This window comes from Stegostoma tigrinum, chromosome 1, assembly GCF_030684315.1.
Source record: "Stegostoma tigrinum isolate sSteTig4 chromosome 1, sSteTig4.hap1, whole genome shotgun sequence".
Classification (NCBI taxonomy): Eukaryota; Metazoa; Chordata; class Chondrichthyes; order Orectolobiformes; family Stegostomatidae; genus Stegostoma; species Stegostoma tigrinum.
The window spans coordinates 179,241,574-179,258,885 of record NC_081354.1 but is presented as its reverse complement, the minus strand read 5'-3'; the positions used below and the strand labels follow the sequence as shown (position 1 = coordinate 179,258,885).

The window sequence follows — 17,312 nt, the reverse complement described above, 5'->3', positions numbered from 1 at the left end:
CTGGAATTAGAAGATTAATGATGACCACAAAGCCAATGCCAATTGTCAGTCCTTTAGGGAAGGAACCTGCCAGCCTTACCTGGTCTGGCCTACATGTGACTGCAGGTCAACAGCAATGTGGTTTGCTCTTAACTGCCCTCTTGGCAATTAGGGATGGACAATGAATGCTGCCTGGCCAGTGACACCCTCATCCCATGAATGTATAAAGAAGAAATTAATGCAAAGTGTTCAGAGCATAGCCTCAATATTAGTGGGAACAGTTTAGGAATGAATTGAGGAGGAACTCCTTCAGGCAAAGAGGTGTGAAAATGTGGAATTCCCTGCCCAGTCCCAGTGACACAGTTGAGGCTTTCTTGTTGAATGTTTTTTAAGGTGAGTCTAAGTAGATTTTTGAACAGTAAAGGAATTTAGGGTTATGGTAAATGGATGAGTAAGGGGAGATGTTTCCACCAAAAGATCAGACATGATCCTACTGAATGGTAATGCAGGCTTGAGGGGCCAGATGGCCTATACCTGCTTCTATTTCCTACTTTCTTATCTGTTAACTTTATTGTCCAAAATCGTGGAAAATCGAACATTGGGCGTGGTTGCTGTCCCATGTCTGCTGGATTTTGAACATGGGACCTGTACTATGAGAAAGGAGGGAAGTAGGGTGGTCCCAGAGAAGCTATTTGAAATTTGAAAGTGATCGATCTAATAAAGAGTTTAGGAGGACTGACTAAGTTTGGACATGGAAACAAGTTGGTTGATGTCTGCTCCATTGGCAGTGAGAAAGCAGAAGCCAGCTGTGGGCCAGATTTGGAAAGGTGATGGATTATGCCCATAAGGAAGTAGAGGAAGGTTGGCCCAGTGACATGGATCATTGAAATATCAGGAATAGGCATAGAAAATAATCAATAAAGTGAATGACATTATCTCTTTATCACTCAAGAGCTAAATTACAAGAGAGTAGACATTTAGCAGCAGTTATAAAAGCCCTAGTTGAATCAAAAGTGGAGTACTGTACTGGAGTACAGTTCTGGTTAATCCACATAAAGACTTTGGAGGGAGTTCAGAGTAGGTATCGAGTCATAGGCATGCCAGAATGATACTGAATCAGTGTAAAATTAAAAGGAGAGACTGCAGAAGCCAAGGTTACAATCTAGAAGGTGATTTGACTGAAGTTTTCAAGATATCGAGGAAAATTGATAAAATAAATCAAGAGAAACTACTTCTTCTAGTCAGGGAGCCGAGGACTAAGCAGGGCTAGTTTCAAAACTGAACCAAATAAATGTGAAAGGGGACCGGACTTTTCTCCTGCAAAAAGATTTCCACCAGTTGGGGATTTTACAACTAGGAGCCGTAACCTGAAAATTAGGGGCAGATCATTCAGCAGAGATGTTAGGAAGCACTTTCATACACAAAAGGGATAGAGGTTTGGAACTCTCTTCCACAAACAGCAGAGAATGCTGGATCAGTTGTTAATTTAAATCTGAGTTTGATCATTTTTTGTTTACCAAAGATGTTAAGCGATATGAGCCATAGACAGATATAAGGAGTTCAGCTGCAGGCTAGCTATGTTCTCACTGAATGGTGGAACTGGCTTGAAGGGCTGAATAGTCCACTTCGGTTCCTTTGACCTGAGTTGTACGTGTGTTGATGCTGCATCTGAGAGTGATAATGTTAGTTACCAAACGTATTAAAAGTTCTTAGCCAAAAGGGAATTAGGTCAGGGCTGGGATTAGGATGAGACATGACTTTCTTGATTGGCAGGATGTGGTTGAGGCTACCTTTGATTTTATTAATAACTTTCTACGTATGGTGTAACTGCTTTCAGCTGATTGATTGATTGATTCATTGTCACATGTACTGGAGTACAGCGGTAAGTTTTGTTTGTGAGCAGTGCAAGCCGCACAGTAAGCAAAGGATGTACAGATCAAACGTTGTAAAATAACTTAGAAAGAGGCATACAGGTTATATTGCACAAGGCATGACCCAGGTAAGATCAACGTTAGCAAGATCAATCGTATTTGAGGCTAGTGAATCTGTTCATTAGTCTAATAATGGCCAGGAACAAGCTGTTCATGAACCTGCTGGTGTGCATGTTCAAGCCTCTGAATCTTCTATGTGAAAGAAGAGGTTGTAGGAGGTCATTACTGGGGTGTGATGGGTCTCTGATGATGTTACATAGAACATTGAACATGGAACAGTATAGCACAGTACAGTACAGGCCCTTCAGCCCACCATGTTGTGCCAACCTATTATCCTACTACCCTGCATATCCTACATTTCACTATCATCCATGTGCCGATTCAAGAGTCACTTAAAAGTCTCTGCAGTACCTGACTCCACTACCACTGCCGGAAGCACATTCCACACGCCCACCGCGCTCTGTGTGAAGAACCTACCTCTGATATCTCCCCTATACCTTACTCCAATCATCTTAAAATTATGCCCCTTCATAAGAGCCATTCTGCCCTGGGTAAAAGTCTCTGACTATCCACTCTATCTATACCTCTCATCATCTTGTACACCTATATCAAGACGCCTGTCAACCTTCTTCGCTCGAATGAAAAAAGCCCGAGCTTCCTCAAACTTTCCTCATCAGACCTGCCCTCCAGTCCAGGCAGCATCCTGGTAAATTTTCTCTGCACCCTCCCTGAAGCTTCCACATCTTTCCTAAAGCGAGGTGACCAGAACTGAACACAATATTCCAAGCGTGGTCAAATGTTGGCCACCTTTTGGCAGCAGTGAGCCGTGTAAATAGAGTCCATGGATGGAAGGTTGGCTTCGGTGATGGTCTGGGCTGCGTGCACCACCTTCTGTAGTCTCTCACAGTCCTGGGCAGAGCAGTTGCCGCACCAGGCCTTTATGCACCTGGGCAGTATTCTATCAATGGTGCATCTGTAGAAGTTGGTGAGGGACCTTATGGAGATGCCAAATTTCCTGGGCTGCCTGAGGAAGAAGAGGCTTTGTTGTGCCTATCTGATGATCGCACCTACATGGGAGGTCCACATCGGTGTCGGTTATCGTCATGCCAACAAACTTGATGCTTTCCACCCTCTCAACCTCAGTTCCGTTGATGTAAATGGGGGCATATTCTACTCTTTCCTTTCTGAAGTCAATGATCAGTTCATTTAGTTTTGCCAACATTTAGAGAGAGGTTGTTCTCATTGCGCCACGTCACCAAGCCCTCTATCGCCCTTCTGGAGTGTTTGACATGCTTCAGTTGACAGAACATTGTGTCAAAGCTCACCTGAGTGTTTGAGTGCACCATCAAGGCCGACGCTATGTCATATTAAGGAAATTCTCTCCTTTAAATAGGAAGATTAACCAAGGAATGTCTGTTACACGTTCATAGGTAAAAGCTGGCAATGATACTTCCTGAAGATAAACAAGACCATTTGGGCAGCACATTGGCTCATTGGTTAACACTGCTGCCTCACAGAGCCAGGGGCCTGGGTGCAGTTTGCATGTTCTCCCCCGTCTGATCCAGGTTTCCTCCGGGTGCTCCAATTTCCTCCCACAGTCCAAAGATGTGCAGGTTAGTTGGAGTGGCCATTCTAATTGGCCTGTAGTGTCCAGGGATGTGCAGGCTAAGTAGAAACCGTGTTAGGGAAATGGAGCTGGAGCTGGATGAACTACGGATCATTCGGGAGGCAGAGGGGGTAATTGAGAGGAGTTATCGGGAGTTGGTCACTCCTAAGGCTCAGGACGAGGATAGATGGGTTACAGTTAGGGGGAGGAAAGGGGACAGACAGACAGTGCAGAGATCCCCTGTGGGCATTCCCCTCAGCAATAAGTATACTGTTTTGGATACTGCTGGGGGGGTTGACCTACCAGAGGAAAGCCATAGTAGTCAGTTCTCTGGCACTGAGCCTGACACTGTGGCAAAGAAGGGAAGGGGGCAGAATAGAAAAGTACTCGTGGTAGGGGACTCGATAGTTAGGGGAATCGACAGGAGATTTTGTGGGCAAGATCGGGATTCCCGGAAGGTATGTTGCCTCCCTGGTGCCAGGGTCCGGGACGTCTCCGATCGGGTGTATAAAGTTCTGAAAGGGGAGGGTGAACAGCCAGAAATCGTGTTACATATTGGCACAAATGATATAGCCAGAAATAGGTTTGAGGATATAAAAAGTGATTTCAGGGAGTTAGGATGGAAGCTGCAGAGCAGGACGAACAGAGTAGTGTTCTCTGGTTTACTACCGGTGCCACGAGATAGCGAGGTGAGGAACAGGGAGCGGGCGCAGCTGAACACGTGGCTACGCAGCTGGTGTAGGAGGGAGGGTTTCAGATATGTTGATAATTGGGATGCCTTCTGGGGAAGGTGGGACCTGTACAAGAAGGACGGGTTGCATCTGAACTGGAAGGGGACCAATGTCCTGGGTGGAAGGTTTGCTCGAGTAGTTCGAGAGGGTTTAAACTAGTATGGCAGGGGGGTGGGAACCTGAGCTGTATACCAGAGGTGAGCGTTGATGCAGGTGAGGCAGTAGCAAGAGGTAGACCAGCTAGTGGGAAGGATTTTCCTGGGAAGGAACCAAGGGATCGGTTAAAGTGTGTTTGCTTTAATGCAAGGAGTATCAGGAATAAAAGTGATGAACTTAGAGCATGGATCAGTACCTGGTGCTATGATGTTGTGGCCATAACAGAGACATGGGTTTCTCATGGGCTGGAATGGTTGCTGGATATTCCAGGGTTTAGAACATTTAAAAAGAATAGGGAGGGGGGAAAAAGAGGAGGGGGTGTAGCACTACTAATCAGAGAGGGTATCACAGCTACAGAAGCTTCCATTGTCGAGGAAGATCTGCCTACTGAGTCAGTATGGGTGGAAATTAGGAACAGCAAGGGAGTAGTCACCTCGTTAGGGGTTTACTACAGGCCCCCCAATAGCAGCAGGGAGATTGTAGAAAGCATAGGTCGACAGATTTTGGAAAAGTGTGGACGCAGTAGGGTTGTTGTAATGGGTGACTTTAACTTTCCTAATATTGATTGGAACCTCCTTCGAGCAGAAGATTTGAATGGAGCTGTTTTTGTAAGGTGTGTTCAGGAGGGTTTCCTAACGCAGTACGTTGACAGGCCGACGAGGGGAGAGGCCATTCTAGACTTGGTGCTCGGAAACGAGCCGGGGCAGGTATCAGATCTTGTGGTGGGAGAGCATTTTGGTGATAGTGACCATAACACTCTCTCATTCTACATAGCTATGGAGAAGGAGAGGATTAGGCAGAATGGGAGGATATTTAATTGGGGAAGAGGAAACTATGATGCGATTAGACACGAGTTAGGAAGCATGGACTGGGAGCAGTTGTTCCATGGTAAGGGAACTATAGACATGTGGAGATGGTTTAAGGAACAGTTGTTGGGAGTGATGAGTAAATATGTCCCTCTGAGACAGGCAAGACGGGGTAAGATAAAGGAACCTTGGATGACGAGAGCGGTGGAGCTTCTAGTGAAAAGGAAGAAGGTAGCTTACATAAGGTGGAGGAAGCTAGGGTCAAGTTCAGCTAGAGAGGATTACATGCAGGCAAGGAAGGAGCTCAAAAATGGTCTGAGGAGAGCCAGGAGGGGGCACGAGAAAGGCTTGGCAGAAGGAATCCGGGAAAACACAAAGGCATTTTACACTTACGTGAGGAATAAGAGAATGGTCAAAGAAAGAGTAGGGCCGATCAGGGATAGCATAGGGAACTTGTGTGTGGAGCCTGAGGAGGTAGGGGAAGCCCTAAATGAGTTTTTTGCTTCTGTCTTTACGAAAGAAACGACCTGTGTAGTGAATGAAACCTTTGAAGAGCAGGTGTGCATGCTGGAATGGATAGAGATAGAGGAAGCTGATGTACTGAAAATTTTGTCAAACATTAAGATTGACAAGTCGCCAGGCCCGGATCAGATTTGTCCTCGGCTGCTTTGGGAAGCGAGAAATGCAATTGCTTCGCCACTTGCGAAGATCTTTGCATCCTCGCTCTCCACTGGAGTCGTACCTGAGGACTGGAGAGAGGCAAATGTAATTCCTCTCTTCAAGAAAGGAAATCGGGAAATCCCCGGCAATTATAGACCGGTAAGTCTCACGTCTGTCGTCTGCAAGGTGTTAGAAAGGATTCTGAGGGATAAGATTTATGACCATCTGGAAGAGCATGGCTTGATCAAATACAGTCAACACGGCTTTGTGAGGGGTAGGTCATGCCTTACAAACCTTATCGAGTTTTTTGAGGATGTGACTAGTAAGGTTGATGAGGGTCAAGCTGTGGATGTGGTGTATATGGACTTCAGTAAGGCATTTGACAAGGTTCCCCATGGAAGGCTCATTCAGAAGGTCAGGAGGAATGGGATACAGGGGAACTTAGCTGCTTGGATACAGAATTGGCTGGCCAACAGAAGACAGCGAGTGGTAGTAGAAGGAAAATATTCTGCCTGGAAGTCAGTGGTGAGTGGGGTTCCACAGGGCTCTGCCCTTGGGCCTCTACTGTTTGTAATTTTTATTAATGACTTGGACGAGGGAATTGAAGGATGGGTCAGCAAGTTTGCAGACGACACAAAGGTCGGAGGTGTCGTTGACAGTGTAGAGGGCTGTTGTAGGCTGCAGCGGGACATTGACAGGATGCAGAGATGGGCTGAGAGGTGGCAGATGGAGTTCAACCTGGATAAATGCGAGGTGATGCATTTTGGAAGGTCGAATTTGAAAGCTGAGTACAGGATTAAGGATAGGATTCTTGGCAGCGTGGAGGAACAGAGCGATCTTGGTGTGCAGATACATAGATCCCTTAAAATGGCCACCCAAGTGGACAGGGTTGTTAAGAAAGCATATGGTGTTTTGGCTTTCATTAACAGGGGGATTGAGTTTAAGAGTCGTGAGATCTTGTTGCAGCTCTATAAAACTTTGGTTAGACCGCACTTGGAATACTGCGTCCAGTTCTGGGCGCCCTATTATAGGAAAGATGTGGATGCTTTGGAGAGGGTTCAGAGGAGGTTTACCAGGATGCTGCCTGGACTGGAGGGCTTATCTTATGAAGAGAGGTTGACTGAGCTCGGTCTCTTTTCATTGGAGAAAAGGAGGAGGAGAGGGGACCTAATTGAGGTATACAAGATAATGAGAGGCATAGATAGAGTCGATAGCCAGAGACTATTTCCCAGGGCAGAAATGGCTAGCACGAGGGGTCATAGTTTTAAGCTGGTTGGTGGAAAGTATAGAGGGGATGTCAGAGGCAGGTTCTTTACGCAGAGAGTTGTGAGAGCATGGAATGCGTTGCCAGCAGCAGTTGTGGAAGCAAGGTCATTGGGGTCATTTAAGAGACTGCTGGACATGCATATGGTCACAGAAATTTGAGGGTGCATCCATGAGGATCAATGGTCGGCACAACATTGTGGGCTGAAGGGCCTGTTCTGTGCTGTACTGTTCTATGTTCTATGTTCTATGTTCTATTAGCCATGGGAAATGCAGGGTTACAGGGTTACAGGTGGGACGCTCTTCAGAGGGTTGATGTGGATTTGATGGGCCGAATGCCTCCTTTCCCTCTGTAGGGATTCTATGATTCTATGAACTCCCAGTGGCCCAGCAACCACTTTTTACTCATCAGCAACACTCACTTCAATCCTATTTGTGGGATGTTGCAGAATGACAGTGCCTTTTCCCAATAAAAACAGCCACTTTATGATAATTTATTCGTAAGAAGTGGGCATCGCTGGCTGTGCCAGCATTTACTGCCCATCCCTAATTGCCCGGAGGGCAGATAAGAGTCGACCAGATTGCTGTGAACCTGGAGTCACATGTAGGCCAGGACAGGTAAGAACGGCAGATTTCCTTCCCTAATGCACATCAGGGAACCAGATGAGTTTGTAGCAACAATGGTTTCATGGTCATCGTTAGATGTTTAATTCCAGATTCTTATTGATTTTAAATTTCATCCACAGTGGGATTTGAACTCAAGTCCCCAGACCATTACCATTGGCTTAATAAATTGTGTGATAACACCACTAGACCATCACCACCCATTTGAGTCTCTAAATGTAAGTGATAAACTTTCAAAAGTTTCCAGGAGACATAATGACAGAACTGCAGACAATTCCCTCACTGTGTGTAATAAAGAGGGTCGCAGGGACATGCACTCACCATTGTGTTCTTCCTTCTCTTTCTTGACCAGAGTCGTAAAGCCAATCTGAGCATCGAGCTCTTCCTGGTGGCTGACAGAGAAGAGGTAACGTTTTTTACAGGGTCATAGAGAAAGGCCATTCAGGCCATCAACCTTGACACTGCTATTCAACAGGTTATGGAAGATCTGTGCTTAAACTGCACATCCCTGAATACCCATTCCTTCAAATAAAAGAGCTTTGTCCTGATATCTGAATGGGCTAGGTGTAATGCACAGTCACAGATTTGATCGCTGGTCTGAGTCATACAGTCATGCAGCATGGAAACAGACCCTTTGGCCCAACTAGTCCATGCCAATCATGTTCTCAAACTAAACTAGTCCCAGCTGCCTGCGTTTGGCCCATATCCCTCCAAACGTTTCCTATTCATGTACTTATCTAAACGTCTTTGAAACATTCCAACTGAACCCACATCTGCCACTTCATCAGGAAGTTCATTCTACACACGAACCACCCTCTGTGTAAAAAAAATGCTTGTCATCATATTTTTAAAATCTCTCTCCTCTCATCTTAAAAATGACCTTCTGGTCTTGACATCCCCCACCCCGGGGAAAAGGCACCAACCATTAGCACTTTTTGTATCATTTGTGATTTTATAAGCCTCCATAAGGTCGCTCCTCAACCTTCTACGCTCCATTGAAAGAAGTCACAGCCTTTCTTTATACCTGGTAATATCCGAAAGTTTGTCTTAGCATCCTATAGTTAAAGCGTTTTTGCCAGGGCGGGTGGTGGAGTAGGGGACAGAGTGTGTGGAGAATGGAAAAATCAGCTCAACCTTCTGATCCGAATAACCAACGCGGTCACTTGGCTGCCAGAAAGCAAATGGAGATTGGGGTTAATTTTGTCCGTAATGGCACCCCAACTCCCTGTGTGGAGCTTCATAAGTATACATAAGCTCTTCCAATGCAGGTTGCTCTTATTCATTTCTGAAGGAGGTTCCTGACCCAAAATGTCAACTTTCCTGCTCCTCTCATGCTGCCCGGCCTACTGTGTTTTTTTTTAAGATTAGATACCCTATCGTGTGGAAACAGGCCCTTTGACCCAACAAGTCCACACCATCCCTTGAAGCATCCCACCCAGACCCACCCCCTATAACTCACACACCCCTGAACACTTTAGGCAATTTAGCATGGCCAATCCACCTAGCCTGCACATCTTTGTACCGTGGGAGGAAACCGGAGCACCCGGAGGAAATCCAAGCAGACACGGGGAGAATGTGCAAACTCCACACAGACAGTCACTTGAGGCTGGAACTGAACCTGGGTCTCTGGCGCTGTGACGCTGTAGTGCTAACCACTAAGCCACCGTGCTGCTCCTCCAGCTCCACACACAACTGCGCACCACTCTTGTTCATGTAGCGGCAAAAATGCTTCTTTTGATATGATTTCAAAGAGAGAATGCATTTTAAAAGATCTCTGGTGAGGAGTGAGAAATGTAGGAGTGTGGATTGCGTTGGTCACATACAGAAACTTATCGATAATGAACGAAAATCTGCCCTGGTTTAAATCTTGCTGAGAAGTAGCTTTGACTAGTGTTAAAGGGAACTCTTCAAAAGTGCATTCTCTTCATGAAGCATTCGCTATTGTGTTTTCCACAGTTCCTCCAAAACGGAGGGGACCTCAGAAAGACCCAGGAACGGTTAATTACTCTTGGACATCATGTTAATCAGGTAATGGAAATTACGTCCTTCCTACTGGGCAGTCCATTCTTAAGATCAAGATAGGACAAAAAAAAGGGCAGCAAGTATATAACTCAAAACAGCGAACCTTGCATTTTAAAAGAATTTGTATATATTGTAAAGGAGGGATAACAAAGTGTGAAGCTGGATGAACACAGCAGGCTAAGCAGCACCTTAGGAGCACAAAAGCTGACGTTTTGGGCCCAGACCAGTGGACTTAAGACGTTGAGGAGCTCCAGAAAGAAATGGGTTGGAGTGAGAAGCAATGCCGGGGGTTTTGATTTCAACATTACTGAAATCAGGGGGATCGCTGAAGCGTTTGGAGCACAGACAGCAAAACAGGGAGATAAATTATCAGGGGATTGAAACAAAAACATTGTCAATCTTTCATGTTCCTTTGAGTAGTTGCTTTCATTCCAACAAAAAAGCAGCGTTTGGGAAAAAAAATTGAAAGAATGTTCATACAACAATAGAACAATCGGACCAAATAGCCCCTTTCACAACCTCAATGTCTCAACCAGAAACAAACCAAGTCCAGCCACAATGTTTTGCAATTACTTGGCAATGCCACTGCAGGTCGCTAGGCACTTAGAGTTGTTCACATTAATCTCCCACTCAATTAGCCATGGCAACCAAATAGATTTGCAAGTACAGGATGGACAAAAACATTTCAATAAATCCACCCGGCCCACAAAACAGTTGTGTTTTTGATTAGTTACCTCTGCAAAGTCAGAATTTATTGCCTGTTCCAGTGAGGTGTTGCTGAAGCCCTTGAGCTGAAGTCTCTCACTGTAGTGTTCGTGGCAACAACAATCATTGCAATTTATGTTTAAACAAAGAACAAAGAAAATTACAGCGCAGGAACAGGCCCTTCGGCCCTCCAAGATCCTCGTCCAACCTGTCATCTATTTTCTAACGGTCTGTGTCTATTTGCTCCCAGCCCATCCATGTACCTGTCCAAATATATCTTAAAAGACACTATCGTGTCTGCGTCTACCACCTCCGCTGGCAACGTGTTCCAGGCACCCACCACCCTCTGTGTAAAGAACTTTTCACGCATATCTCCCTTAAACTTTCCTCCTCTCACTTTGAACTCATGACCCCTAGAAATTGAGTTCCCCACTTTGAGAAAAAGCTTCTTGCTATCCACCCTGTCAATACCCCTCATGATTTTGTAGACCTCAATCAGGTCCCCACTCAATCTCCGTCTTTCTAATGAAAATAATCCTAATCTACTCAACCTTTCTTCATAGCCAGCACCCTCCATACCAGGCAACATCCTGGTGAACCTCCTCTGCACCCTCTCCAAAGCATCCACATCCTTTTGTTAATGTGGCGACCAGAACTGTACGCAGTACTTTAAATGCGGCTGAACCAAAGTCCTATACAACTGTAACATGACCTGCCAACTCTTGTACTCAAGACCCCGTCCAATGAAGGAAAGCATGTCGCATGCCTTCTTGACCATTCTACTGACCTGCGTTGCCACCTTCAGGGAACAATGGACCTGAACACACAGATCTAGAACATAGAGCATAGAACAGTACAGCACAGAACAGGCCCTTCAGCCCACGGTGTTGTGCCGAGCATTGATCCTCATGTATGCACCATCAAATTTCTGTGACCATATGCATGTCCAGCAGTCTCTTAAATGTCCCCAATGACCTTGCTTCCACAACTGCTGCTGGCAACGCATTCCATGCTCTCACCAATCTCTGTGTAAAGAACCCGCCTCTGACATCCCCCCTATACTTTCCTCCAACCAGTTTAAAACTATGGCCCCTCGTGTTATCCTTTTCTGCCCTGGGAAATAGTCTCTGGCTATCAACTCTATCTATGCCTCTCATTATCTTGTATACCTCAATTAGGTCCCCTCTCCTCTTCCTTTTCTCCAATGAAAAGAGTCCGAGCTCAGTCAACCTCTCTTCATAAGATAAGCCCTCCAGTCCAGGCAGCATCCTGGTAAACCTCCTCTGAATCCTCTCCAAAGCATCCACATCTTTCCTATAATAGGGTGACCAGAACTGGACGCAGTATTCCAAGTGCGGTCTAACCAAAGTTTTATAGATCTGCAACAAGAACTCACGACTCTTAAACTCAATCCCCCGTTAATGAAAGCCAAAACACCATATGCTTTCTTAACAACCCTGTCCACTTGGGTGGCCATTTTAAGGGATCTATGTATCTGCACGCCAAGATCCCTCTGTTCCTCCACACTGCCAAGAATCCTATCCTTAATCCTGTACTCAACTTTCAAATTCGACCTTCCAAAATGCATCACCTCGCATTTATCCAGGTTGAACTCCATCTGCCACCTCTCAGCCCATCTCTGCATCCTGTCAATGTCCTGCTGCAGCCTACAACAGTCCTCTATACTGTCAACGACACCTCCAACCTTTGTGTCGTCTGCAAACTTGCTGACCCATCCTTCAATCCCCTCATCCAAGTCATTAATAAAAATTACAAACAGTAGAGGCCCAAGGACAGAGCCCTGTGGAACACCACTCACCACTGACTTCCAGGCAGAATATTTTCCTTCTACTACCACTCGCTGCCTTCTGTTGGCCAGCCAATTCTGTATCCAGACAGCTAAGTTCCCCTGTATCCCATTTCTCCTGACCTTCTGAATGAGCCTACCATGGGGAACCTTATCAAATGCCTTACTGAAGTCCATATACACCACATCCACAGCTCGACCCTCATCAACTTTTCTAGTCACATCCTCAAAGAACTCTGTACATCAATTTTCCCCAGGACTTTTCCATTTACTGTACAGTTTGCTCTTGAATTAGAACTTCCAAAATGCATCACCTCGCATTTGCCCGGATTAAACTCCATCTGCCATTTATCTGCCCACCTCTACAACCTATCTATGTTCTTCTGCATTCTTTGACAGCCCCTTTCACTATCTGCTACTCCACCAATCTTCGTGCCATCTGCAAACTCCACCAATCGTCATGTCATCTGCATCTGTTTAGATACCATTTGTCTCACTGAAACATCATAGAACTGAAATGAAGAACTGAATGAGAATGAGTGGAAGCCTTTGAAAGCCAGAGGGAGAGATGTAGATTGTTTCATCACACAATGTCATTTGACCCATCGTGTCTATGCTGAGCCTCCCAAGCAGCAACCTGTATGTTGCCACTCACCTCCCATCCCTTGCAACTCCCTCCTTTAGAAAATGCAGAAAGGTTTATGATGCAGAGAGAGCCTACTGTGCCTAGTCCTGTTTCTCAGCATGTGTTCCACATCCTCTGGAGGTGAATGAGCTTCTAATACCTCTCCAGGCACCTTTTAAATAAGTTAATCGTTTCTGTCTCTACAATCCTTCCAGGTGCTGTGGTATAGACCCCTCCAGCCCCTGCATGAAAATATATTTCCTCATCTGATCCTTCTACCATTCACCTTAACTTAATGCCTCCTGGCAATTGACCCCTTGGCTGAGGGAAAAAGGTCGTCCACATCCAGTCTAATCAGGCCCCTCACATCATTGGACATCTATACCAAATCTAGTGTGGGTTTGGGAGCTAGCCCACTGAGGGCTGTTCCATTGCTGACGGGTTCAAGTATATATTGAAGACCTGAGTTAAAATTTCCAAGCAAGATTTACAGACGCTAAAGATACTCTTGCATTTTTCAGATCTATTACAAAGAGCTAAATATCCAGATTTTTCTCGTTGGCATTGAAATTTGGACAACAGAGAACAAGATTAGCTCTAGCCAGGATACTTCAAGGGCTCTGCTAAATTTTATGAAGTGGAGAAGCAAAGAGCTTGTGCCAAGGATACGCCATGATAATGCCCAGCTTGTCAGGTACCTGTGGGCCCATGCCAGTGAACAACTGCTTGGGGGTATGGGGAATGAAGGTGGATTTTCTGGTGACAGACTGGCATTTTTGCATGGGTGATTGTACTTCCCAGGTCTGAAAGCACTCGGTGACATGCACAAAGGAAATCTGCCATCCTTACCTGGCTTGCCCGACAGGTGACTCCAGACCCACAACAACACTCAGCAGACCTTGGCAAATTAGGGATGAGCAATGAATGCTGGCCTAGTCAGCGATACTCTTGCCTTTTGAATGAATAAGAAGAAAAATCTAAACTCTGAAAACTAGCACCTACACTCCTCAGTTAAATGACAACTTATTAGCACTGACAAAGGCATGACTAGTATGTACGGCTCACACTCGTCTTTGTCCATTCTTTCTGCCTGACATCAAGCCTTGCATAAGAACTTAAAAAAAAGGAGAAAAGGAGTCAGTGTTGACCAGATGACTCTCAGACCCAGCTTCATCATTCAATTAGATCTTGACTGATCGATTGTAGAATTATATGGGATTTATGGAAAGAAACAGGCCCAACTTGATTGAATTTTTGGTGTGTAGATGAAGCTAATGCTTTGAATGTAGTCGACTTGGAGTTCAGCAAGGCTTTTGCACAGGTCCTGGACGGCAGATTGACAGCAAAAGTAAGAGGCCATGGGATCCAAGAAATTTCGCAAATTGAATCCACCATTGGCTGAGCGGTGGGAAGCAGAGGGTGATGATTGAGGGTGTTTTTCCAAGTCTATTTCCAGCAGGATCCAACAGAGGTCATCATTGGGGCCCTAATTGTTTGTGGTTCAGAAAAATAATTTTGACTTGAATGAACAGCTTGATCAATAAGTTTCAGAGGATGCAAAAATGGGTGGGATGGTAAATGGTGAGGAGGAATCCCTCACACTGTGAGAGAATACATTCAGGTTGGTCAGATGGTAGACCAGGAAATGGAAGGCAACCTGCGATAAATGTGAGGGAATGCATTTAGAACAAATAAGGCTGATATGATGAGCAATAGGACCCTGGGAAGGACCAAGGATCAGAGGGACCTTGGTGCAGCTTAAGGCATCAGGACAGGTGGATAAAGTGGTGAAGAAGGCATTTAGAATACTTGCCTTTATTAGCCAAATCATAGAGTTTGAGAGCAAGGAGTTTATACTGGAACTGTATAAAGTGTTGCTCAGGTCACAACTAGGGTATTATACTTAGTTCTGGAATCCACACTTGGGGGAGGGATGTGGTAGCACAGGAGAGGTTGCAGGGGAGATTTACCAGATTGTTACCGGGGTTGGAAAATTTAGTTATGAAGAGAGATTAGAGAGAATGGGGTTGTTTTATGTCTGAACAAAGATCAGTAGCTTGGCTTGTGCTTGGAGTTGACGTTGGTTCGCTGCGCTGACTGGTTTTCGTGGAAAAGTTTCATCCCCATTCCAGGTGTCATCTTCAGTGCTGTGTAGAAGAAGTTGAAGCACTGTTGCTCTGTCCCACTCTGAATTGTTCTGGTTTGTCATGGTGGGTAGTCTTGGTTCCTGTTTTTTTTTCAATTCCTTGGAGTAAAAGAGGCTGCCAGGGGATGGGTGGCATGGTGGCTCAGTGGTTAGCACCTGCTGCCTCACAGCTCCAGTAACCCAGGTTTGATCCTACCCTTGGCCAACTATCTCTGTGGAATTTGCACATTCTTGCCATGTCTGCATGGGCTTGCTCTGGTTTCCTCTCACAGTCCAAAGATGTGCACGTTAGGTGGCTTGGCCATGCTAAATTGCCTGTCGTGGGCAGGGATGTGTAGATTAGGTGGGTTACGAGGGATGGTTCAGGGTGGGATGCTCTGAGGTTCAGTGTGGGGCTGAAGGGTCTCTTTCCATGCTGTAGGGGTTCTATAATAAAATAAGTCTAGTATTGAGACATATAAAATGATGAAGGCCATAGATAAGGTTCATCAGGAAGAAGCCTTCTTCCTTGATGGAGGTATCAATGACCCAGGGGGCCAAGATTTAAAGTAAGGGGCAGGAAGTTTAGAGGAGATGTGAGAAAAAGATTTTTCATTCAGAGGATGGTGGGAATCTGGAGCTCACTGCCTGTAAGTCTGGTAGAGGCAGAAACCCTCACAACATTTAAGGAGTAGAGCTGGATGATCACAGCAGGCCGAGCAGCATCTTAGGTGGAGAGGAGAGTATAGGTGGGGAGGTAGGGAGGTAGGGAGGGGATAGGTCAGTCTGGGGAGGACGGAAAGGTCAAAGGGGTGGGATGAGGTCAGTAGGTAGGAAATGGAGGTGCGGCTTGAGGTGGGAGGAGGGGATAGGTATTCCACATCAAGCAGATGTTCACCTGCACATCTGCCAACGTGGTATGCTGTATCCGCTATACCTGTTGTGGCTTCCTCTACATTGGGGAAACCAAGCGGAGGCTTGGGGACCGCTTTGCAGAATACCTACGCTCAGTTCGCAATAAACAACTGCACCTCCCAGTCGTGAACCATTTTAACCCCCCCTCCCATTCCTTAGACGACATGTCCATCTTGGGCCTCCTGCAGTGCATAATGATGCCACCCAAAGGTTGCAGGAACAGCAACTCATATTCCGCTTGGGAACCTTGCAGCCCAATGGTATCAATATGGACTTCACCAGCTTCAAAATCTCCCCTCCCCCCACTGTATGCCAAAACCAGCCCAGCTTGTCCGCTCCCCCCACTGCATCCCAAAACCAGCCCAGCTCATCCCCGCCTCCCTAACCTGTTCTTCCTCTCACCTATCCCTTCCTCCCATCTCAAGCTGCACCCCTATTTCCTATCTACTAACCTCATCCCGCCCACTTGGCCTGTCTGTCCTCCCCAGACTGAACCATCTCCTCCCTACCTCCCCACCTATACTCTCCTCTCCACCTATCTTCTCCTCTATCCATCTTCGGTCCACCTCCCCCTCTCTCCCTATTTATTTCAGAACCCTCTCCCCCTCCCCCTTTTCTGTTGAAGGGTCTAGGCCCGAAACGTCAGTGTGAAGCTGGATGAACACAGCAGGCCAAGCAGCATTTCAGGAGCACAAAAGCTGACGTTTCGTGCCTAGGCCCCTCATCAGAGTATCTTTAGTATTCCCTTCAACCAAACCCTCCAGTGTGCAGTTCCCATTATCTCTCTCCCTCCAGTCAAGAGATCCACATTCTCATCACTTTGGGTAAAGAATTGTGATGGTGCAGAAGGAGGCCATTCAGACCTATTGGATTTCTTGGTGACAATCTCACACAGACGGACAGTAGCTATGCTCTTCCCCACAAGAGGAAACTGCCTCTCGGAACTTTGAGCTCACTTTCACTCTTCTACTCTATCCCCAAATCTTTTGATTTGTTTCATACCACAGCCTTCAGTTAAAAAAAAATCTTCACTTAACACCTGCTTCTCTATGGTTTGATTACCTATGCATTTGGTGTGGGATAGAAGGGAGAGAGAATATTTGTAAACCCATGCACTTACTATGTCTTTTGCATTGACATAGATCGACAGTATAATGAACTCTGAGATGGTTTTGGGCTGTACAGTGATGTAATACCCATTTGTACCAGTGAGTGGAGCTGTCACTTAACAATATTATCAAGATAGGCTGGTGGTTACAGATTTGCATCCTCAGCGTAGGTCTGCAACACACTTGGTCCAACTATTAACATTTCCAAAGTTACGTAAAGAGGATGCCTTACAGTCAATCGGCAAGAA

General features: G+C 45.8%; 1 protein-coding gene across 5 annotated transcripts in view; it reads left to right on the top strand.

The window, feature by feature from the left end:
* The window catches only part of LOC125457394 (disintegrin and metalloproteinase domain-containing protein 12-like), a 130,441-nt gene that overhangs the window by 94,897 nt on the left and 18,232 nt on the right, over nt 1–17,312 (top strand). For 4 of the 5 annotated variants that reach the window (XM_059650410.1, XM_048541571.2, XM_048541555.2 and 1 more), the window contains 3 exons: nt 8,109–8,162; nt 9,713–9,784; nt 13,437–13,609. In XM_059650410.1, the coding sequence (XP_059506393.1) occupies nt 8,109–8,162; nt 9,713–9,784; nt 13,437–13,609 (299 nt within the window). The remainder of the gene's footprint in view (nt 1–8,108; nt 8,163–9,712; nt 9,785–13,436; nt 13,610–17,312) is intronic. The other variant, XM_048541563.2, reaches the window with a different exon arrangement.